General features: G+C 67.3%; 8 protein-coding genes across 8 annotated transcripts; 5 read left to right on the top strand and 3 right to left on the bottom strand.

Moving 5' to 3' along the window:
• Positions 1-371: 371 nt before the first annotated feature.
• On the top strand, positions 372-3,972 carry FA09DRAFT_316971 (putative VTC4-vacuolar transporter chaperone). Its single transcript, XM_025740863.1, has 5 exons — positions 372-841; positions 1,181-2,461; positions 2,514-3,419; positions 3,482-3,612; positions 3,686-3,972. Exons 1-5 carry the CDS (start codon positions 644-646, stop codon positions 3,819-3,821), a joined length of 2,652 nt encoding a protein of 883 aa, XP_025599266.1. The 5' UTR covers positions 372-643; the 3' UTR covers positions 3,822-3,972.
• A 189-nt stretch (positions 3,973-4,161) lies between these two features.
• On the bottom strand, positions 4,162-5,397 carry FA09DRAFT_295740 (putative SPT4-transcription elongation protein; the record flags this gene model as incomplete). Its single annotated transcript, XM_025740134.1, has 3 exons — positions 4,162-4,247; positions 5,105-5,213; positions 5,284-5,397. 3 exons carry the CDS (start codon positions 5,395-5,397, stop codon positions 4,162-4,164), a joined length of 309 nt encoding a protein of 102 aa, XP_025599265.1.
• Positions 5,398-6,608: 1,211 nt separating this feature from the next.
• Positions 6,609-8,646, top strand: FA09DRAFT_337707 (hypothetical protein; the record flags this gene model as incomplete). Its single annotated transcript, XM_025744024.1, has 2 exons — positions 6,609-6,948; positions 7,022-8,646. 2 exons carry the CDS (start codon positions 6,609-6,611, stop codon positions 8,644-8,646), a joined length of 1,965 nt encoding a protein of 654 aa, XP_025599264.1.
• Positions 8,647-8,712: 66 nt separating this feature from the next.
• On the bottom strand, positions 8,713-9,970 carry FA09DRAFT_328955 (hypothetical protein). Its single transcript, XM_025741977.1, has 3 exons — positions 9,577-9,970; positions 9,027-9,146; positions 8,713-8,933 (listed from the first exon to the last, which is right to left on the bottom strand). The coding sequence occupies exons 1-3, from the start codon at positions 9,923-9,925 to the stop codon at positions 8,854-8,856; spliced, it is 549 nt and encodes a 182-aa protein (XP_025599263.1). The 5' UTR covers positions 9,926-9,970; the 3' UTR covers positions 8,713-8,853.
• A 150-nt stretch (positions 9,971-10,120) lies between these two features.
• FA09DRAFT_316963 (hypothetical protein) lies at positions 10,121-11,727 on the top strand. The gene is made up of 5 exons (XM_025740862.1): positions 10,121-10,493; positions 10,551-10,909; positions 10,974-11,017; positions 11,075-11,248; positions 11,312-11,727. Exons 1-5 carry the CDS (start codon positions 10,134-10,136, stop codon positions 11,389-11,391), a joined length of 1,017 nt encoding a protein of 338 aa, XP_025599262.1. The 5' UTR covers positions 10,121-10,133; the 3' UTR covers positions 11,392-11,727.
• A 976-nt stretch (positions 11,728-12,703) lies between these two features.
• FA09DRAFT_328953 (EXS-domain-containing protein) lies at positions 12,704-14,881 on the top strand. The gene is made up of 5 exons (XM_025741976.1): positions 12,704-13,561; positions 13,619-13,813; positions 13,871-14,152; positions 14,212-14,754; positions 14,813-14,881. The coding sequence occupies exons 1-5, from the start codon at positions 12,735-12,737 to the stop codon at positions 14,841-14,843; spliced, it is 1,878 nt and encodes a 625-aa protein (XP_025599261.1). The 5' UTR covers positions 12,704-12,734; the 3' UTR covers positions 14,844-14,881.
• Positions 14,882-15,101: 220 nt separating this feature from the next.
• On the top strand, positions 15,102-19,491 carry FA09DRAFT_328952 (hypothetical protein). Its single transcript, XM_025741975.1, has 11 exons — positions 15,102-15,556; positions 15,610-15,739; positions 15,903-16,137; positions 16,206-16,335; positions 16,385-16,980; positions 17,034-18,587; positions 18,641-18,743; positions 18,800-18,913; positions 18,968-19,088; positions 19,150-19,215; positions 19,271-19,491. The coding sequence occupies exons 1-11, from the start codon at positions 15,210-15,212 to the stop codon at positions 19,328-19,330; spliced, it is 3,456 nt and encodes a 1,151-aa protein (XP_025599260.1). The 5' UTR covers positions 15,102-15,209; the 3' UTR covers positions 19,331-19,491.
• FA09DRAFT_316958 (hypothetical protein) lies at positions 19,345-21,802 on the bottom strand. The gene is made up of 3 exons (XM_025740861.1): positions 21,439-21,802; positions 20,867-21,332; positions 19,345-20,804 (listed from the first exon to the last, which is right to left on the bottom strand). The coding sequence occupies exons 1-3, from the start codon at positions 21,711-21,713 to the stop codon at positions 19,719-19,721; spliced, it is 1,827 nt and encodes a 608-aa protein (XP_025599259.1). The 5' UTR covers positions 21,714-21,802; the 3' UTR covers positions 19,345-19,718.
• Positions 21,803-21,845: the final 43 nt, after the last annotated feature.

Raw genomic sequence — 21,845 nt, 5'->3', positions numbered from 1 at the left:
CGGCATCGGACGAGGCGAGGGAGGCGTGGGCGCCGCGTGCCGCATGTAGCGCGCGCCAGAGCGCCGGTGCAGCTGCGCGTGTGCTTCCGCAGCCGGCGTCGGCGTGGGCGCGCGGCATGCCAGCCTGCATCTGCATCTGATGCTGGCCGCAATGCCTGCAGGCTGAGCACGAACAGCTCGTGCTCGGCAAAGGCGGATGAACGAGACGCTGCGGCCCCGAGGTGAGGCGCACGAGGCCGGCGGCAGCATGCAGCTGCAGCGTTCGGTGCGGACGCGGCTATCGTGCCGTGGGAGGGGCTTGGGCACCCGTGCGCTCCGCCGCGCCCAACCGCTGCGCCGGGGCCGCTCTTGCTGTGCCTGACTGAGGCTGCCTCCCATCCCGCCTTCCATCTCTTCCGCCCTCTCTCACAGCTTCCTTCCCGCACCCGCATACCCTCGTCTCGCTCTCGCCTTGCACCTCGCCCAGCGCGCTCCGCCTCCTCGCCGCGCCGCACGCCTCTCCGCGTGCGCCTTACGCTCGCCCAGCCGTTGCGCTAGCGCCTCTCGCGCCAGCCGCAGCCTCGAGCTCGGCGCCCTTGCCGTCGCAGCTGCGTCGCAGCGTCTCTTCCCTCGACCGCAGCCGCCCTCGCTTGCTTCGCCCAGCATGAAGTTCGGCCGCACCATCAAGACGTCGCTCTACTCCGAGTGGTCGACCAAGTACCTGCGCTACTCGGAGCTCAAGAAGCACATCAAGGCGCGCATCGCCGACAACGGCGGCAGCTGGAGCGACAAGGACGAGGATGAGTTCGTCGAGGAGCTGCGCAAGGAGCTCGACAAGATCTACGACTTCCAGCGCACCAAGGTGAGCAGTGATGAGGAGGTGGAGAGAAAGGGCGAGGGGGCCATGGAGGGCGAGTGGTGAGGCGCATCAGCTGCTGGCAGCAGTGGTGGCCGTCTTGAGACAAAGCCAGGCCCTCGAGCACCGCCGGGAGTCGAGTGCTGGTCGCTACTAGACAGTGCCTGGCCAAGGCACTGCCTCGCGCGACGTCCGAGTCTCCTTGAGTGGGGCATTCGCGCGCCGGCAGGTCGTGTCCCGCCAAGCGTCGCACGCTGCTGTCGGGCGGCAAAGGCTGCTGCCAGGCGCCGACTCGAGGCATAGCCAGACGTCGACGCATGCGCGGCCGCTCACACCCCGCACCAGGTGACGGAGCTCACGGAGCGCATCAACAAGGCGCAGTCCGAGGTGCACCTGCTCGTCTCGTCGCGCCCCAACAGCAGCTCGTCGCTGCCCTCGCGCGCCAACTCGCGCAGCAGCCACAGCGAGGGCCACGCCAGCGGCGAGGACGTCGTGTACGCCGAGGACGACGTGGGCAGCGACGACGAGTTCGACAGCGACACCGAGGACGCCGACGCGTACGAGGAGCGCTTCCTCGAGCTCGAGGAGCGCCTGGCCGTCATCATTGCCGACGTGCACGACCTGGCGCTCTTCACCAAGCTCAACTACACGGGCTTCCACAAGATCGTCAAGAAGCACGACAAGCAGACGGGCCGCCTGCTGCGCAAGGAGTTTGTGCAGCACTACCTCAGCGCGCGGCCGTTCTACAAGGAGAACTACGACGCGCTCATCGTCAAGCTGAGCAAGCTCTTCGACCTCGTGCGCACGCGCGGCCACCCCGTCGTCGGCGACTCGTCTGCCGGCGGCTCGCAGTCAGCCTTCGTGCGCCAGACGACCAAGTACTGGGTGCACCCCGACAACATCGTGGCGCTCAAGCTCGTCATTCTCAAGCACCTGCCCGTGCTCGTCTTCAACCCGGACAAGGACTACCAGGCCGAGGACTCGGCCATCACGAGCATCTACTACGACAACGAGGACCTCGAGCTCTACCTCGGGCGCCTCGAGAAGACGGAGGGCGCCGAGGCGATCCGCCTGCGCTGGTACGGCGGCATGGACAACAAGCAGATCTTCGTCGAGCGCAAGACGCACCGCGAGGACTGGACGGGCGAGAAGAGTGTCAAGGCGCGCTTCCCGATCAAGGAGGAGAACGTGAATGGCTACATGAGCGGCGAGTACCGCATGGACGAGACGTTTGAGGCGCTGCGCAAGAAGGGCAAGAAGAGCGACAAGGAGATCGACAGCATGCTGCAGCTGGCCGGCGAGGTGCAGTACTCGGTGCTCAGCCGCGCGCTGCAGCCCGTGATGCGCTCCTTCTACAACCGCACGGCCTTCCAGCTGCCCGGCGACGCGCGCGTGCGCATCTCGCTCGACACGGAGCTCTCGCTGGTGCGCGAGGACAACTGGGACGGCAAGCAGCGTGCCGGCAGCAACTGGCGCCGCATGGACATTGGCATCGACTACCCCTTCGACCAGCTCGACAAGGAGGACATTGAGCGCTTCCCCTACGGCGTGCTCGAGGTCAAGCTGCAGACGCAGATGGGCCAGGAGCCGCCGGAGTGGGTGCGCGAGCTGGTGCAGAGCCACCTGGTGAGTGATGCGCAGACAGAGGTTGGCGTGGCAGCGCTGACGCGCATCGCAGGTCGAGGCCGTGCCCAAGTTCTCCAAGTTCATCCACGGCTGCGCCACGCTGCTGTCGAACCGCGTGGACCTGGTGCCCTTCTGGCTGCCGCAGATGGAGATCGACATCCGCAAGGCGCCGACGCGCGCGCTGCAGCTCGGCATCGACCGGCCCTCGTCGCACCACGCCTCCAACTCGAGCTCGCGGCCCGAGACGCCCAGCTCGGCGAAGGACGGCGCGACGGGCGCCTTTGACGGCGCCTACAACGAGCCGGCGAGCGAGGACGAGTTCGAGGGCGCGGCCGACGAGGAGCGCGACCATGCCGTCGCCGGCGACGACCACGAGGCCGGCCAGCTGGGCCTGCCGCCGTCGGACCCGCGCGTGCGCGAGATCCGCGAGCAGCGCGAGCGCAACATCCGCGAGCGTGCCGCGCAGCTCGAGGCGCAGGCCAAGGACAACCCGGACCAGGCGAGCAGCGTGGCGGCGACGCACCTGGCCGCCGGCAGCAGTGCCGTGCGGCAGCCGGGCTCCTCGGGCGTGCAGCGTGCGGCGCCCGTCGGGCGCGAGCAGATTCTCTCCACGAGCACAAACTTCGACCGCACCTACTTCACCAAGCTCACGCCGGCGAACCTGCGGCGGCTGTGGCGCGCCAAGAACGCGCGCGACGGCGCCGATGTCGGCGGCGACGACGACGACGAGGAGGCCGAGGCCGACGCCCGTGCGCGTGCCGCGCTCGAGGGCCGCGACGAGGAGGAGCCGAGCGGCAGCCGCGCGCCCGTCGAGTACGTCACCAACTTCCACGCGCAGCCGGGCAAGAAGGTCTCGATTCCCGTGCGCGTCGAGCCAAAGGTGTACTTTGCAAACGAGCGCACCTTCTTGAAATGGCTCGAGTTCAGTGTCTTCATCTCGGCCCTTGCCGTCGGCATGGTGCGTTGCCCTGCTCCCTCCCGCCTTCTGCTGAAGCGCTGATACCCATGCTTCTTCTGCAGATCAACTTCTCGCAGCCCGGCGACAAGACAGGCCTCATCGCCTCGGCCATCTTCACCGTCATTGCGCTCTTCTGCATTGCCTACTCGGGCGTCATCTTCATGTGGCGTGCGCTCAAGATCCGCGCAAAGGAGTGCGTGCTGCTGCTCCGCCACGCCCTTCTCGTCGCGCTCCATGTGGCTGACACTCTCCCCCTCCTCGCACAGGTCGAGCAACGTGTACTTCGACGGCATCGGCCCCACGTTCCTCTGCGCCGTGCTGCTGGCAGGCACGCTCGTCAACTTTGCGCTGCGCTGGAAGGAGTCGCACGAGTCGCGCCAGGGCCGCGGCCTCGTCAACTGAGCGTGCGCGTGCGCAGCAGCTGGCCCTCGCATCCACAGACCGCTCTCCCATGCCGTGCTCGTATGCCCCTTCACCCCTCCTTTCCTTCGCGCCCCCGTCTCGTCGCTTCCTCCGCTTGCAGGCCCGAACCTAATGCATGACTTCGAATTGGCACGGCGGATGACGATGAGGAGCGGCGTGCTCGATGGCGCGGCATGCGAGCGAGCGTGCAGAGAGAAGGGTACAAGTACAGAGATGACGAAGCGCTGCTGCGCATGCCACTCGAGGGAAGCTGGCCGAGAAGGCCAGCAGCGAGCGAGACGAAGAGGAGGAGGGAGCGAAGACGATCGCGTCCGCCGCCTCATCGCTCGTTGGCCAGCTGCTCGCGCAGCTCGGCGGGCAGCGAGCCGGTGACCTTGACGGCGTAGAGGCCGGGCATGCGGTGATCTGCCAGGGAGAGTGAGAAGGGGAAGGGAGAGCGTCAGCGGCTTGGCTTGTGCGCTTGCATGCGAAGTGCGGCAAGCGAAGCAAAGCGTCGCAGGAGGCAGGCGAGATGAGAGGCAGCAGCTTGCTGAGCCCACTGCTGGTCTCGGCACTTGGAGAGCCTGGGAGCTGCTGCGTGTCGTACGCAGAGGGCCATACCCGACGGAGCAGAGCATCGCCGCTTCGTGCACCTAGCACACGCACGCAGCAAGCGCAGCTGCGCCTGGCGCTGTGGCTCAGCTCCGGGGCGACAGGACAGGCTCGAGGAGCAGAGATAGCTTGCGCCTCCATCCTCGGCAAGACGAGCAGAAGCTCCAACCCACAGCGAAGATCAGCATGCGCTCGAGGCCGAAGCGACGCTGTCCTGGCCTTCGAGGAGGAGGAGGGGAGCCGCTCAAGCTCGCAGCATTCTAAGCAGGCCACCTGTGGCCAGCGGCCGCTAGGCACGCGTAGGCTCGCAGCTCAGACATGAGAGAGCAGATGCCAGTTCTCCTCTGCACCTAGGGTAGCTGAGCAGCAAAGCTAGGCATGCCTGTCCACAGCTGCAGTGCCGCTTCCGCTCCAGAGCTGATGACGACCTGCTCGCGCTCTGATAGCCGATCGTGTCCAGCCGCCCAGCAGGGCGAGCAGCGAGCTGCCTCTCAGCAGTGACACACGGCATGAGGTGCGAAGCGCTGCACTAGGCTCAGCCCGCTCGCCGCCTGCTCCGTCTTTCCTCGTGGTAGCCCTGCGCTTCACCTCAACGTCCCGCTCTCGCTTCCTTGCTTCTGCCACTCGCCGACGACTGTTCGGCCACAAGAGCACGCGCGCAAGAGACTCACCGATGCGCTGCCACTTTGCCACCCAGCTCTGCCCTGGCTGCGCCATGGCGATCAGGCCGTCAAACTGCGACGTCGTGCAGTCCTGGATGGCCACCTTGTCCTGCTGCAGCTGCACGTGCCGAGGGACACGCATCAGCACTGCGGCGCGGAGTAGGCAAAGGGGCAAAAGGGCCACGCACCTGCAGCACCTGGTCGCAGTTCGGACAGCCCTTCTGCAGAAAGTCGTTGCCCGACTGCACGAAGAGACAGCCGAGGCAGGCGCGCAGCTGCTTGGCGTCGCGCGTGAGCGACATGGCGGGCGGCCGAGGCTTGCGAGGCTGGAGGACGAGGCGGAAGGCGAGAAGCGAAGAGAAAGTTGAGGTGAGAGAAGAAGGAGGCGGCGGAGGAGAATGAGAGCGAGGCAGAGAGGCGTGAGCGCGAGGATAGGCCGGAGGTGGTGGAAGAAGAAACGCCTCAGCGAGAGCGTCGCGCCTCGGCGCAGCGCGCTGAAAGAGCCGCGCGGCTGCGAGGCGAGGCGCGCGCATCATCACGCCGCGCGATTCGCCGCTGCGCCGCTTGCTTCTCCTCTCCCACATTCCGTTCCCCCCTTCTCGCTCTCACTTTCCACTCCTGCCTCGTGACTCGTCTGACAGCTCCTCCTTATGACACTCCGACTTCGACGCTCCGGCTTCGACACTCCGACCTCGCTCGCCGTCACCGTCCGTTACGCAGCTCCCGCCTCGCCTCTCGTCTCATCTCGGCCTCGACTTCCACTGCGCGTCTCTCCGGCTCCTCGATCCTGCATCGCGCCCAGCTCTCTTTCTCGATCTCGCCCTCTCTCAAGCGCTCTCGTAGCCGCTGTAGCGCACGCTCTCTCTCCACTCTCCCGCTCTCCCTCCTCTCGTCGTCCGCGCGCGCGCCTCGCCTTAGGGCTCGACGGCTGCTCGCGGCACGGCACCGCACCGCTCGCGCTGCACTTCGCAGCTTGGTCGCTCGACGGCTCGGCAGCTCAACAGCTCGTCAGCTCAGCAGCAGCGCTCAGCGGCAGCCCGGTGCTGCAGCTCAGCAGCAGCTCAGCGGCAGCGCAGCTCCGCGTCAGCGACATACCGGCGCTGAGCAGCTTCGCTCTTACGCGCCAGCTCGCGCCGCTTCCCGTCTGAGCAGCAGCTGCTGCTGCTCATCTCGGCACGCACTGAGCTCAGTGCGTGAGCGCCTCATCTGCTCTCGCCGCCGCCGCTGCTCCACCACCTCGCCTCGAGCGGCGCGAGCGGCCCTCAAGCTCGCCTCGACGCACGTCGCCGCCGCAGCGCAGCAGCTCAGCAGCACAGCGGCAGCACAGCGACACAGCGGCAGCCTCACACCTGCTCGCAGGCTCGCGCCGCTCGTCGTCGTCGTCGGCCAGCACCGCAGCAGCAGCTGCTGCTCATCTCGCGGCACTCGCTCGACCTCATCTGGACGCTCGCGCTGCCGCTTCTCCACCTCGCACTCTTCGCCGGCGCCAGTCTCGGCCTCCCGTGCGCGCAGCATGCCGGCGGCGGCGCTCCTGCCCCTGGCGCTCTCCTCCGACGAGGAGGAAAGCAGCTCGTCGTCATCGGCCGGCTCGCGCGCCGCGTCTCCTGAGCTCCACTTCTCCGAGTCGGACGGCACGGCGTACGATACGGATGATGAGCTGAGCAAGTGGGACTCGCACGATCAGGCGAAGTGGCAGCGTGTCACGGAGGGCAACGGCGCAGAGTACGAGGTGCAGGATGTGCTGAGATGGAGGAGGCATCCGAAGAGAGGGCACGTGCAGTACAGGATCAAGTGGCAGGACTATCCGCCTTACGAGAACACGTGGGAGCCGGAGGAGAACCTGAAGCGCGAGAGTGAGTGGAGCGGAGAGAAGCGCGCCGAGGCAGAAGCGCTAGCAGAGCACCACTACTGACTCGCAGCGCGCAGCGCTCGAGGAGTTCTGGGCACGTGAAGGCGGACGACCCGACGACCTGCCGCCTGCAGAGCGCGACGACGACGGCAACGCGCTTCACGATGCGCCTAGCACGCACACGTCGGACACGGAGAACGAGCAGCACGGCGCGCAGGACCGCAGCGTGCGTCGCGCAGCGCGCAAGCGACGGCGCCTCGACATCCGGCGCGACAAGAAGCTCCACAATCGGCTCCTCCAGGAGCGACGTCAGCAGCGCCTCGAACGTGAGGCGCGTCGAGATGCGAGAGCTGTCGAGAAGCGCAGGCAGGCTGCAAAGGAGCGTCAAGAGGCAGAAGCACGAGAGGAGCGCGAGAAGGCAGATCGCATCAAGCAGCAGCGTGCGGCTCTGCAGAAGCGGCCTCTGCCCGTGCCCTCAGCCGGCCGCACGTCGCTCCGCTCTGCGCCCGACGCCGGCGCCCCGAGCGCCACGAGCGCGAGCGCTTCGAGCAGTGCGAGACCTCCCGCCGGCGCCTTGAGCGCCTCCAGCGCCTCGAGCAGTGCGAGATCTACCGCCGGCACCTCGAGCAGTGCGAGACCTCCTGCCGGCGCCTCCACGAGCGGACCACGACCTCCTGCCGGCGCCTCCACGGGCGGAGCACGACCCACTGCGCCGCCAACAGCAGCAGCAGAGGCAGCGCGCAAGGCCAGCGCCGTCAACACCTTCCTGCCGCCGCCTGCTGCGAAGCCGAAGCCGAAGCCGCACGTTCCGTCTCAGCCGCCGCCTCGGACCGGCGGCTTCACTCTCGGAGACTCCCGCGCCTTTCTGACGCAGGCGACGCCGAGACGAGGACGTGGCGGCGGCGCTGCCGGCTCCGGACGCGGCGGCGGCACTTCCGGCTCGAGCTCGTACCGCGGCGCGCATCATGCAGCACGGAAGATGGTCGTGCTGGACATGCCTGGGCCGGCACGTCGCGAGGAGCCGCAGGAGTCTCCGCCGCAGACTCCGCAGCTGTCGCTGCCGGAGGACCTTCAGGGCCTGCTGCATGGGCTGCAGCTACCGCAGCAGCAGCAGCAGCAGCAGCATGCGCCGCCGCCGTCTGCGCCGTCTGCGCTGCGTCGCTCGCTCTCCGTCTCCGAGAGCAGCGGCAGCGCTGCCAAGCGCGTGCGCATCTCCGAGACGCCAGACGACGAGCACGACGACGCTCGGCAGCGAGCTCAGTGGCACCAGCAGCAGCCGTACGTCGGCGGCATCATGCCTTCAGCCAATGGCTCGGCCTCTCCGATGCAGCAGCAACAGGCGCACTTCTACCGCAACGGCTCGTCGATGCCTGCGCGCCCTCGCTCGCCGCCGCCGATGCAGCAAGCTGCTCTACACGCCGCCTCGCCGCAGCACTACGTCGCTCCACCGCCGCTCCCTCGAGGCAGCTCACCGCGCGCTGCGCCTCACGCCGCCTCGCCCCTGCACGTCGCCTCGCCCCTGCACGTCGCCTCGCCCCTGCACTACAACCCAGCTGCACGGCCGCCGCTGCCGCGAGGCGCTTCTCCTAGCCCTGCGGCTGGCTCGTCTGCAGCCGGCGCAGCAGCAGCGCCGCGCCTCAAACTACCCCTGCCGCGCTCCACGCCGTCGGCGTCGGCGTCGTCGCGCGCGGCTGAGCCGTGATGGACGACGCGAGAGAGAGAGAGAGAGAGGAGATGATGATGGTGAAGAGCGAATTCATTCGAGTTACCCGGGACCGATGACGATGTGTGATGCTGGATGATGTAGCATGGCGCGCGCGCAGCGTGCGCTCTTTTGGAGAGAGAGAGAGAGAGCGAAGCGAAGATGGAGAGCGAGGTGGAGAGACGAAGAGCAGACGAGAGAGAGAGATCACCAGGACGTTGTGTCGGGCTTGAGCAGGAACTCTTCGTACTCGGCGCGATTGAAGAGCGACAGCTCCGTCTCGTTCTCTGCAGCGCGGACAGATGAGGAGGCGTCAGTGACATGTGCGTGAGGGCCAGGTTGAGCAGCATCTGCGTCGGCATATCTCCCTTCTGACTCACGGCACCCCACACTCTCGAGCGTCGCATCGTCGTCGAGCAGCAGCCACTCGGGCCGGTCGAGGTTGATGATGAGGTTCGTCGTCTTGGATGCATGCGCGTGCGTGTAGATCTTGAGCGTGTCTGTGCGTCGAGGGAGAGGGTCAGCGTCGCTGCTGCAAAGGGCGAAGCTTCGCTGCGAATGGCGCGCAGAGCAGCAGAAAAGCGCGCCATGCTAGCAGTCCTGTAGCTCGCAGCGTCTGGCCCACCTCGACGCCTGACTGCGCATTCTCGCGACGTGCCAGCGCTCGCTCTGCTCGCTTTTCGCGCCTTGCCGCGAGTTTATAGGAAAAGGCGCAGCATCAGTGCTGCGCCTTTTCCGATGAATCGATCGCGTCCTGGATGCGTGTGCCCGAGCAGCGCGCTGCGCTTACGTCGAGTCGACGTTGCTTCGCGCTTTTCGCTTGCCGCACTTGCCTCGTGCCTCAGAAGCACAGCAAGCGCCTGGTTCTGCACGCAGCGAGGCATCGGCCTTCCTTCTCCTCGCCTCCCACTCTGCTGCTGCCGTACTCACCGTACTCCGCGACGCGACTTCTCACGCCCTTATACTCCGGCTTTGTCCGCACCTCCTGCTTGACCCGCTCACGCAGCTCGCCGACCGTCATGCGCGTCAGGTCGAGGCCGGGCAGCACACATGCCTTCATGGTGCGGTACGCAAAGCTCTTGACGACGCGCACGGTGAGCAGCGCGGACGTGAGTGGTGTCGAGGAGGTGAGGGCGGAGGAGGAGGAGTCGTACACGGGCCGGAAGGCGTGGAAGCCGCCGGGCAGCAGCGCGGGTGCCGAGTCGTCTGGTGAAGCAGCAGTGGCGCTGCTGCTGCTGCTTGCCTCGGCGTGTGGGGTGAGAGAGGCGGCGTCAGACATGGCGCTGCGGATGCGTGTGTGGTGCGAGGCGAGTGGATGTGGTGGAGAGGAAGGAAAAGCGCGGCTCGAGAGCGAGATGCGGCGTCTGCGCATGACGGGTCCGCGCCCTGAGCGTGGGAGCGCCGGCGGGCCCTGCACGGTGCTGACACCTCCACGTGCTCCCGACCCCGCAACCGGCTTGGCCTCCAACCATCATCATCTCAGCAGCATGTCGCTCTTCTCCTGCTTCTCCTCCGCCGCCGCTCCCACACGCGGGCCGCCCGTCGACGTGCTGCTGCTCGGCTCGGGCTGGACGGCGACGTTCCTGCTGCCGCTGCTCGGCACCTCGTCGCTCTCCTGCGCCTGGACGACGCGCGCCGGCGGCAACGGCGCCCTGCCCTTCGACTTCGACCCGAGCAGCGACAGCTACGCGGCCTTCGAGCGCCTGCCCGACGCCAAGACCATCGTCGTCGTCTTTCCGCTGTACGAGGCAGCGGCCGTCGAGTTCCTGCTGCGCGCCTACCGCGAGACGCGCGAGAGTGACTGCGCGCCCGGCTGGATCCAGCTCGGCTCGACGGGCATCTGGGACGTGAGTCTGTGCCGCTGAGCTGTCATTTGCTGCACCTCTGACATGTCTCTTTCTCAGCACGGCCCGACGTTTGCGCCTGCGCCGCCCACATACGGCACCAAGCCTCTCGCCTCCTCCTCTTCGTCGCCGTGGAAGAACCGGCATTCTCCACACACCTCGGCGCCGCGCGCCGTGGCCGAAGACGCGCTGCTGTCGCATTCCAACACCTCCGTGCTCAACCTCTCGGGTCTCTGGGGCCACGGCCGTTCGCCGCGCCGCTACATTGGCGCACTGGCGCCGAGCAAGGAGAAGCTGGCGCAGCTGGGCAGCGTGCATCTGGTGCATGGCCTTGATGTGGCGCGCGCGATCTTGGCGATGCACGTGCAGTGGGAGAAGGCGAGAGGCGAGAGGTGGCTGCTGACGAATGAGCGTGTGTAGTGAGTGCATTCGCCTTGAGAGAGGATGTCGATGCGGCAGCGGGGCTGACACCAACGCGTGCAGCGATCTGTGGGACCTGTGTGCACGCTGGGGCAACGGCGGCGAAGGTGCGTAGAGACCTGCTTGCCTCATTCGCTCAGCCTGCTCATCATGTGTTGCTGCAGAGGGCAGAAACCACCCTCCCGCCGGCCCACAGCCCGGCTGGGTGCAGGAGCTCATCGCCGAGTCTCGGTCTGACCACGCTCTCGACAACGGCGGAGAGGTGGGCGAGGAGAAGAAGAAGCACAAGAAGCACCACGCGCATCGCGATCCCATTCGCAGCCTGCCTCGTTCCGTCGGTGAGTGTCGCCTCTTTGTGCCCTCGGAAGGGAGATGGACGCTGATGCGGCAATGTGGACCAGAGCAAATGGGCGCAGCGCTCGACGGCACCGACTTCTGGAGCACGTTTGGCCTGACGCCGGCCGTGCCTTGGGTCGACTAGGCGCGCCTTCGCCTCGCCTCTTGTCGACGATGAACCATCCAGCAGAGTGAGGTCGCATCTCAATGCTGGCTGGTGCAGCATCGCGCGCGCCTTGCTCGTGCCTCGTACCCCGCCTTCCTTCGTCTCTCTTCCCTAATGCCTGTGACGCGCTTCGTTCTGCGCTGCACCTCTCTCTTCGCCGCCCTTGGTCGCTCGCCTGTAGCACTGTACTTCTCTCCTCTCCCGTGCCAGAATCGGCGTTCTCAGCCTCGCCTCCGTCTGCGCCATCTTAGCTGCTCTCGCGACGCTGCGCTCGCACACTGGTGCTCGTCTAGTGCGCCAGTTAAAGTGCATTGCCCTTCACTCCTTGCGTGAGGGCATGATGTGTGAGGTGTGAGGAGGAGGCAGGATGCGGTGCGGAGAGAAGGGCGAGTGGAGGGCAAGGCGGTCAGGTCAGCGTAGTCTGATGCGGAGCGTGGGAACGGCGTGAGGGACGCTCTCGCTGCGCCTCTGCGCCGCCTCGCACCACCCTTCAGGGGCCGCTGCTGTCCGACTGACTGCGGCGAGCAGTGCAAGGGATGCCTTCAGAATCGAGGTAATACGGATATGCATATCTTGAACCTAGCCCTGCCTCCCATGCGGCCCGCAAGGAGCGTCAAGGGCAGAGATGGGCAGGAAAGCATCGCTGCAATGTGCACCCTCGCGCTTTGCGAACCGCCTCGCTTCGATTTCTCTTTCGCTTGCTAGCACGAATCCTGCCAAGGCCTAGCCCCAGATGACATGACCTCACGCCAGCGCGAACTGTGCCCTCACTCTCTGATGTCAGACTCCGAAGGCAGAGTCAGCCATCGGCGGAAGCTTGCGCTCCTCGGAGGTAGATAGAGCACATGCGTCGCGGCGCGAGGACCAGGATGCGGTGCCGCGCCGCGCGCGATCCCTCCTTCTGCTCTCTGCTCTTCCTCGCCCACGCTTGTGGAAAGAGCAGCGCCCAACACTCTGCATACGCTGTAAGCCCGTCTCACAGCACAGCCTCTCTTCTGGCTGCAGCAGCATCGCAGGGTCCCCGATGCAGCTGTCCGCGCTCGCAGCCCGGGCTTTCTTGTCCCGCCGCAGCAGCCGCAGGCGTGCATGCCTTGGCGCGCGCGGCGGCGGCGGCGGGGGCGCAGCGTGTGCGTTTCTCGCGGCGGCGCTGCGCGTCTCTCTCTCACGCCTCCTCTCTCTCCGCCTCGCTGGCGGCGCGCGCCGCCGCCGCGCGCTGCAAGGCACACGCGCCACGGCGCTCCCGCTGCCGCGCCTCGCGCCACGGCCGGCAGGCACGGGAAGCTCGGCGTGGCCCAAGGCCGAGGATAGGAGCACGATGCGCGATGCCGCTTGCTCCTTCTCTCTTCGGACTCCATCACTCCTTCTCTTCGTTCCATCACTTTGACCGCTGCCGCCTCGCTCCTTCTCAGCTCACAGTCTCGTCGCTTCTCCGCACTGCCGCACGTCGCCGCCGCCGCCGCACGTCCATCGCGGCGCCCTATCACCCGGCAGCCATGGCGCCGCCCGCGCCGCTGCCGGCGCTCATCGCCGCCACGTACTCGTGGGACGTGCCGAGCACGCTGCATCCGCCGTCAGACGTCGCTCTGGCCCGCGTGCGCTCCCTCTCGCTCGAGGCACACGCGCCCGCCGCCGTGCTGGCGTCGGCGCGCTATCTGCACTCGCAGGTCTCGCGCGTGCCCCTCGTCGCCGGCTCGCAGGCGGCGCCGCGTGTGCGCAGCTGGCTCGGCGCACGCAGCTCGCTGAGCCTGCAGCATCTCGCCAAGGCGCTCGACGCCGTCGGCGAGCGCAGCGGGCCGAGCTTCTCGCAGACGCTGCCGCCGCCGTACCGCCTGCTCTTCCTCGTCGCCGCCGCGCTGGGCCTCTGGTGGGCCATCCTGGCGCTCCTGACGCGTCTGCCGCTCTCCATCGTGCCGTCGTCGAACCCGCAGCCGCACGCCGTGCTGCAGCGCCGTGTCGGCTTCGCGGCTGTGCTCTGCGCCGCGTGGACGACGATCGGCTGGGCCAGCTTTCGCACGTGGGTCGCGATGCACGGCGATCCGCGCGGCCGACACGCGCAGGTCATCCAGGGCGTGTGCGTGCTGGGCGCGCTCGGCGCATTGCTGTGGCCCGGCGACGTGCTGGCGCGTCCGATGCGCGGCGGCTTTGGCCGGTGAGTGGTGTGCGTCGCCGCACTCTGTGCGAGGCTGACGCAAGGGACGTCGCCTAGGCATCTACTGCGCATCCTCTCGCCGCGCCTCACAGCCCCGCCGGCGTTCACCGACGTGCTGCTGGCCGACATCCTCACCTCCTTCGCCAAGGTGCTCGGCGACGCCTGGCTCACGGCCTGCTTTCTCTGGCCGCGCAAGAACCACCATGTGTGGTGGAACGGGCGCGGCAGCCTCATGGTGCCGATCCTCGCCTCGTGAGTGGTGCGCCTGCTGTGCCTCGTGTCGCGCTGCTGACGAGCGATGCGGCCCAGCCTGCCATACGCCATCCGTCTGCGCCAATGCTTGGCCGAGTACGTCTCGTCGCGCGGCACGCAGCCGGCCGGGCATCCGGACCAGAACGGCTCGTCGGGCTACTCATACGCCTCCATCTCGGGCTACAATCTGCGTGCCCAGTTCGCCGTGCGCCCCATCCGCCCGCTGCTCAACGCCGCAAAGTACGCCAGCGCGTTCCCGGTGATCTGGCTCAGCGCGATCGAGGGCACCAGCAAGGGCGACGACAGTCCGGAGGGCATCCCGGGCGTGTGGGCCATGTGGTGCGTGTCTCCCTCCTTCCTCCGCCTCTATGCGCTCTGCTGACGACTACGCGACGCAGGCTGATGGCCGTCTTTGTCAACTCGCTCTTCTCCTTCTGGTGGGACGTGACCAACGACTGGGGCCTCGATCTCTTCCGCCCAGCCAAGTGGTTCACGCAGAGCCTGGCGCTGCCTTCGTCCTCGGGCACGCAGCCGCTGGCCGGCAAGGCGAGTCTGCACAAGCGCGGCCTCTCAAGCTTGCCCATCGCAGCGCAGCAGCCGCCAGAGGAGGAGCTGCCGACGTCGAGCTCGAGCTCGAGCATCAACTCCTCTCTGCGCGCACCGAGCAGCAGCGGCGGCAGCACGAAGCACTCGCGCTCGCCCTCCTTTCTGCGCGCCCCAAGCGTGCCGATGCTCTTCTCGCCGGCCGTCTACCATCTCGCCGTGGTGTTCGACCTGGCACTGCGCTTTGCATGGTCGCTCAAGCTCAGCTCGCACCTCAGCCTGCTGACGGAGCTCGAGGCGGGCATCTTTGCGCTCGAGGCGCTCGAAATTGCGCGCCGCATGGCGTGGTGCGTGCTGCGCATCGAGTGGGAGCATGTCAAGACTAGAGCTTGGGAGCGGTGAGTCCGGTAATGGAAGGCGTGACTTCGGAGCCTTGCTGATCCATGCTGGCCGCAGGGAAATGAGGGGCGAGGGAGAGCAGGACTAGCGCACGAGCCTCGGCAATTACATAATCGTCTGCTGGAGCCTGTGCTGCGTGTGTGTGATGTTCTGTCTGTCCCGGAAGTCAGCCTTGATCGCCGAAGGAGTGAAGCAGAACGGGTGTGGAGCAGCGAAGCCCTGAGCCGGCTGGGAGCGGGCGCGTCACGTGCGCGCGGCCGGCGGAAATGCCGCTGGGCCGAGGCTGCGCACCTGCCTCTGGGCCCTCATGCGACTTCGCGCCACTCCACACGGTCCTCAGCGTCACCCCCCGCACCCACACTCTCGCTGCAGTCCGCAGCACCCGCTCGCTCTCTCTACGCAGACCACACCTTCCACACCAACGCTAATCTCTGCTCGAGCCGCACGCGCAGCCATGGGCAAGAAGAAGGGCGCCAAGAAGGGCGGCGACGACTTCTTCGAGGACGGCGTGCCGGAGCTCGACGAGGCCGTGTCGTCGCCGTCGAGCGAGCGCAAGAGTGCCTTTGCCTCGCTCTCGCTCGACGATGCGCCGTCGGCCGATGTGCCGTCGGACGAGGAGGGCGGCGGCGGCCTCATGGCGCAGATGAGCAAGGCGCAGGCAAACGCCAGCGCCGGCAAGGGCAAGAAGCAGAAGAAGAAGAAGCAGCAGGACGTCGAGGATGTGTGGGACGAGCTGGGCGAGGACGTCAGCGGCAATGCGGCAGATGTGCCCAAGGAGCCCGAGGTGGCCGACGCGGCCGAGTGAGTCGCTGTGGCGCGTCCTTGCTGTGTGACAAGGCTGACGTGTGGAGTAGCGAGTTCCCGGACCCGGCAGAGGAGAAGCGGAAGAAGAAGGGCAAGAAGGAGAAGGCCGAGCCGGAGGACGAGGAGATGGAGAATGTAGACAAGGCCGAGCCGGAAGAGGACGGCGTGGGCGAGGTCAAGGTGAGTGTGTCGAGCAGGAGTAGCCGCTGCGGCTGCGGGGTGGACACGAGGCAGCGCATGAGAGGGCATTGCCGGTCTAGGCGTCAGCCTCGCTCCGCATTAGCTGTGCCGTGCGACTTCTCTTCGGGGCCGGCGGCTCATCGCTTACGCCCTCTCCTCGCAGATTCTCTCCAAGAAGGAGAAGGAGAAGCTGAAGAAGGAGAAGGAGAAGGCCAAGAAGAAGGCGCAGGCCGCAGCAAAGAAGTCGGCGGCCGGCGGCGACGCCAAGGACGGCGACGACGAGGCGGCTGCGCCGGCTGCCGAGGAGGCCAAGCCCGCGCCCGCTGCTGCGCCAGCGGAGAAGGAGGACGAGGATGATGAGGACGAGGGAGCAGCGGGCGGCGCAGACAAGAAGAAGAGTGAGTGGCGCAGTAGTGCGTGGCGTGCAGGGCCGCGGGCGCTGACCTTGGATGCTGTGCGTGCTCAGAGAAGAAGAAGAAGAAGGCGGCAGACAAGGAGCCGGCACCGGCGGCTGCGTCAGGCAAGAAGCCCTCAGCTGCCATTGCTGCGCTGCAGGCGCGCCTGGCCGCGCAGAAGAAGGCCGAGGAGGAGGCTCGGTGAGTGTGGCGTGGTCATGGGCCTCGTTTGCGCTCACACCCTCTGCAGACTGGCGGAGGAGGAGGCGCGGCGAGCCGAGGAGGAGGCCGAGCGGCTCGAGGCAGAGGAGGAGGCGCGCAAGGAGGCCGAGCGTGCACGCAAGAAGGAGAAGGAGCGGGCCAAGCGCGAGCAGCTCAAGAAGGAGGGCAAGCTGCTCACGCCCAAGCAGAAGCAGGAAAAGGCCGCCGCCGAGGCGCGCATGCAGGCCATGATCCGCAGCGGCCAGATCAAGGTCGAGGCGCTGGAGCGCAAGGACGACGACGACGGCGCGGCGCCCGAGAAGCGCAAGGTCGTCGACTCGCGCAAGAAGCGCGGCGGCAAGGGCCCCAGCGGGCCGCCGAACAAGCTTGCGCCCAAGGGCCCGCTGGAGCCTGTGGCGCCGGCCGAGGAGGAGGAGCCGGAGCCGGTCAAGGAGCCGGAGCCGGAGCCGACACCCGAGCCGGAGGCGCCCGCACCTGCTGAGGAGGAGGAGGATGACGTGCTCGACAGCTGGGACGCCGAGAGCGACGATGACAAGGAGGAGCAGCCGGCCAAGGCCTCCGAGTCAGCCGCTGCGGCGCCGGCAAAGGCAAAGGAGGTTGCCAAGCCCGCGGCCAAGCCTGCTGGTAAGTGCTGACGCTGAAGATAGCAGAGGATGTGACTGACGCACCACGAGCAGCAGCCGCAAAGAAGGCCGCCGAATCGGAGAGCGAGAGCGAGTCGGAGAGTGACTCCGACGACGACTCGTCTGACGATTCCGACTCGGACGACTCCTCGTCGGAGGAGGAGATGACGGCGGCGCAGAAGCAGGCGGCGCAGCGCAAGGCTGAGCAGATCGCGCGGCTGAAGGCCAAGAAGGAGGCAGCACAGGCCGAGGTCAACAAGGACGACCTGCGCTCGCCCATCTGCTGCATTCTCGGCCACGTCGACACGGGCAAGACGAAGCTGCTCGACAAGATCCGCCAGACGAACGTGCAGGGCGGCGAGGCCGGCGGCATTACGCAGCAGATCGGCGCCACGTACTTCCCCGTCGAGGTGCTCAAGGAGAAGATTGCGCCGATCGACCCCGAGGAGAAGCAGGTGTTCAAGACGCCCGGCCTGCTCGTCATCGACACGCCCGGCCACGAGTCGTTCACGAACCTGCGGACGCGCGGCAGCTCGCTGTGCAACATTGCCGTGCTCGTCGTCGACATCATGCACGGCCTCGAGCAGCAGACGCTCGAGTCGATCCGGCTGCTGCGCGACAAGAAGACGCCGTTCATCGTTGCGCTCAACAAGATCGACCGCCTGTACGGCTGGCAGGCGACGCCCAACGGCGGCTTCCGCGACAGCCTGGCCAAGCAGAACAAGTCGACGCAGAACGAGTTCGACACGCGCCTGCAGGCCACGATCGTCGCCTTCGCCGAGCAGGGCCTCAACGCCGTGCCGTACTACAACAACAAGAACTTTGCCAAGAACGTGTCGCTGGTGCCGACGTCGGCGCACACGGGCGAGGGCATCCCGGACATGCTGCAGCTGCTCGTGCAGCTCACGCAGGAGCGCATGGCCGCGTCGCTCATGTACCTCTCCGAGCTCGAGTGCACCGTGCTCGAGGTCAAGGTCATCGAGGGCCTCGGCACGACGATCGACGTCATTCTCTCCAACGGCGTGCTGCGCGAGGGCGACAAGATTGTGCTGTGTGGCTTGAACGGCCCGATCGTCACCAACGTCCGCGCGCTTCTCACGCCCGAGCCGCTCAAGGAGATGCGCGTCAAGGGCGCGTACGTGCACCACAAGCTCGTCAAGGCGGCCCTCGGTGTCAAGATCTCGGCACCGGGCCTCGAGAAGGCCATCTCCGGCTCGCGCCTGCTCGTGTGCACCGACGACGATGACGAGGAGGAGCTGAAGGACGACGTCATGAGCGACCTCAAGGATCTGCAGCGCTGGATCTCGACGAGCGGGAAGGGCGTGTGCGTGCAGGCCTCGACGCTCGGCTCGCTCGAGGCACTGCTTGAGTTCCTCAAGCAGGGCAAGATTCCCGTCAGCGGCATCGACATCGGCCCCGTGTTCAAGAGCAGCGTGCGGCGCGCCTCGACGATGCTCGACAAGGGCCACACCGAGTACGCGTGCCTGCTGTGCTTCGACGTCGAGATCGACAAGGAGGCCGAGAAGCTGGCGGGCGAGATGGGTGTGCACATCTTCTCCAAGATGACGATCTACAACCTCGTCGACGACTACAAGGCCTTCTACGACAGTGAGTGATGCAGCGCGCCTGCAGAGGGACGGGTTGACTGATGGCCGCCTTAGACCTTATGGAGGCACGCATCAAGGACGCCGCGCCGACGGCCGTGTGGCCGTGCCGCCTCAAGACGCTCGCCGTCTTTGCCAAGCGCGAGCCGATCATCCTGGGGTGAGCCGCTTCGCACTGCTGCGAGTGGGACGAGACTGACGCCTGCTGTGACACAGCTGCGAGATCCTCGACGGCGACCTGCGCATCGGCACGCCGCTCTGCGTCGTCAAGGTGCACCCCGAGACGAAGAAGCGCGAGGTCGTGTCATTGGGCCGCGTCACTTCTCTCGAGTGAGTGGCTTCCCGCACTCTTGCCCTGCGGCCCTGCTGACGGGCCCGGCGCAGAATCAACCACAAGCCCAAGGACATCGTCACGCGCAAGGAGCAGGGCGCCGGTGTGGCCGTGCGCATCGAGTGCGCCGTGTACGAGCAGAGCAAGACGTACGGCCGGCATTTCGAGGAGAAGGTGCGCCGCTGTGTGTCTCTGCTGTGGCCGCGAGAGCTGACGCCAGCGCTGCGCCTTGCAGGACGAGATCTACTCGATGATCTCCCGCACCTCGATCGACACGCTCAAGGAGCACTTCTGGGAGAAGGTGCGTCTCTCGCCTGCCTCCCACCAGCCCTCCTGCTGACCTCTCCGCCGCACAGGTCTCCACGGACCAGAAGAAGCTCATCAAGGCGCTCAAGCCGCTCTTCAACATTCCCTGAGGCGCTGCACTCCTGCCCCTCTCCTGCATCTGCTCTGCTGTCTCCCTTCTCTAGACGACGTGTGCGCCATGCGTCGCGCACATGCATGCTGTACGACGCTCGCTGCTCAGCCGCTGGGCGTTCGAGAAAGCATGTGTGGTATTTTGGATGATGGTGAGCCGCGAATGGGCGTGGGTCGGAGCGAGACGCGCACGGTGGCGCGCATAAAATGCGGTGGCGGCCTAGGGACGGATGGGATGGGTGGAGGGCGATGGATGTCGGTGGTGCGAGGCGAGGAGAGGAAGACGGAATGGAGCGGCGTGGCGAAAGGCCTGACCGGACGATCGGAGGCCTCCCTGACACGCCGCCACGTCGAAGCGCTGCGCGATGGAAGGCTCGGCGGTGCACTTTACTTGCTCTCGGCACCGCCCTGCGCAGCCGCAGGCGCACTGGGCGCAGCCGGAGCGGACGCAGCCGGAGCGCTCTTCTCCTGGCTCTGGCCAGACGCTGCCTCGTTGCCGCCCGCCGCAGCAGCAGCAGCAGCGGCGCCGCCCTCCTTCTTGCTGCGGTTCTTCTTGCCGCCTCGCGTCGTCTTCCGCTTGACGCCTTCGGGCGTCGCGCCCGTGCCCGGGGCAGCGGCAGCCTCATCGTCGCCGCTCTTCTCCTCAGCCACGCGCGAAGCGGCTGAAGGCGCTCCGCTGGGAGCCGAGGAGAGTGCCGAGGCGGTCGATGCGGTCGACTTGGTGCGGCGAGACTTCGCAGGCGAAGCCGGCACGCTGGCGTTCGAGTGGGCGGTGCTGCCATTGACACCTCCACGGCGGGCCTGCTGTTCGCCGTTGAAGGACTTGTTCGATGCGCCGCCGGCCGAGCGCGGCGGAGCCTGCTGCTGCGCTGGCTGCTGCTGCTGCTGCTGCGTTGCCTTCGGGCCGGCAGGCGTGTGCGGCTGAGAGGCGGGCTTCAGGCTGGCGCTGTTGCTCGGCGAGATGCCCTGCTTCTGCGCTGCAGCCGCAGCCGCCTCGCGGCGGTGCGCAAAGGTGAAGCCCTGGCTGTGCATGGTGGCGCCCACGCGCCCACCCTCGACCTCCAGCACGAGCGCACCATAGGCGGCGTCCGGGAGGTTCCAGTTCCACATCGTCTTGGCCGCCGGCTCCTCGGCCACGGCGCCGTTGGGCGTTGCAGCCGGCGGGATGCGGCGCGTGACGGCGAGGGCGTGATTGAGCAGCACGCGCTGGCGCTCGTCGATCACCGCCTCCACCTGCGTCGACACGGCCTCCCAGACCTCGGTGAACGCAGCACGCGCCTCCGTGAGCTTGGTGCGTAGTTGCGAGGCCGACGACTGCACGCTGAACTCGTTGTACGAGACGCCGTAGCGGAAGTGCAGGCCCGCAGACAGCGTGAGGTCGGCCTTGAGCTGCAGGGCGAGCTGCGAGAGGAGACCCTCGCGGCCCGGCGAGGCGTGTGTGATGAGCATGCGCACCTCGGACGGATCCCAGCACTGCCGAATGCGGTGTCAGCACAGCATACGGGATGCATATGGGTCCAATCGAAGCGACGCACCTTCTGCGCGGTATCGATGAGCTCGCCGATCTGCAGCATCGTCGTCCACATCGTTCCGCCAGCGCCCGCAATCGTGGCGTTGCCCTCGCCATTGTCGAAGAGCTTGTGCAGCACGACGGCGCCACCCAGACCAAAGAGACGCAGCCGCACGCCGCCGACGTCGATGGCGTGCGACGTGGCCTCGTCGAGGATGTGCAGGTTCGGCACGGCGTACTCGCCGGTGCGGAAGCGCTCCAGCACGCACACGTCCTCGCACGCACCCCACACGGCGTACACGGGCACGGCGAGCGTGAGGGCGCCAGACAGGAGCTGCGGCAGCGACGAGAGCATGGAGATGGAGACGCCGCTGCGCAGCGAGGCTGATGGTGCGCCTGGCGCGCCGCCCGGCCGTGCGCCGTCGGAGAGAAGGCTGTTGCGCTGTGCGGGCGAGAGGAGCGTCGAGTACTGCACGAGGTGGCGCAGCGTGCTGTAGTGAAGTGTAAGCAGATGAAGCGCGGGCCACGAGAACAGCAGCGCATGCCCTTGCGCACGGCAGCACTGGTCTCCACCGCACAGCTGTGGCCGCCACTCACCGGTCGGCGACGCGCGCAATGCTTTCCGCCTCGTAGAAGCCAAAGTCGCCCGTGTGCACGATGGCGTGAGCGTTGTGGCGCGCGGCGAGGTCGTTGAGGTGTGCGAGGTTGCCGCGCACGTCTGCGACGCAGAGCAGGCGGCCGGCGGGCGAGGAGATGACGTACGGCGCCGGCGGCTCGTAGCCCCCAGCAGCGCCGCCGGCATGCGAGCGCGGCGCCGAGGGCGGGCCGCCGGCCGAGGCGGAGGGCGGGGCGGGCGAGGCGAGGAAGGACATGAGGGGCCGGTGCAATGAGCGAGAAGCGTGCGGGTAGGATGCGAAGCCGCAGAGGTGAGGCGGACGCGGGGGCGGGAGGGGGTCAGAGGGGAAGGAGGGGAGGCGAGAGTGGCGCGTGCTGAGCGCGAGAGG

Source organism: Tilletiopsis washingtonensis (genome assembly GCF_003144115.1).
Source record: "Tilletiopsis washingtonensis strain MCA 4186 unplaced genomic scaffold FA09scaffold_7, whole genome shotgun sequence".
Taxonomy (NCBI): domain Eukaryota; kingdom Fungi; phylum Basidiomycota; class Exobasidiomycetes; order Entylomatales; genus Tilletiopsis; species Tilletiopsis washingtonensis.
Note: the sequence above shows the minus strand (reverse complement) of the source record. Positions and strands in the feature narration are given on the sequence as shown.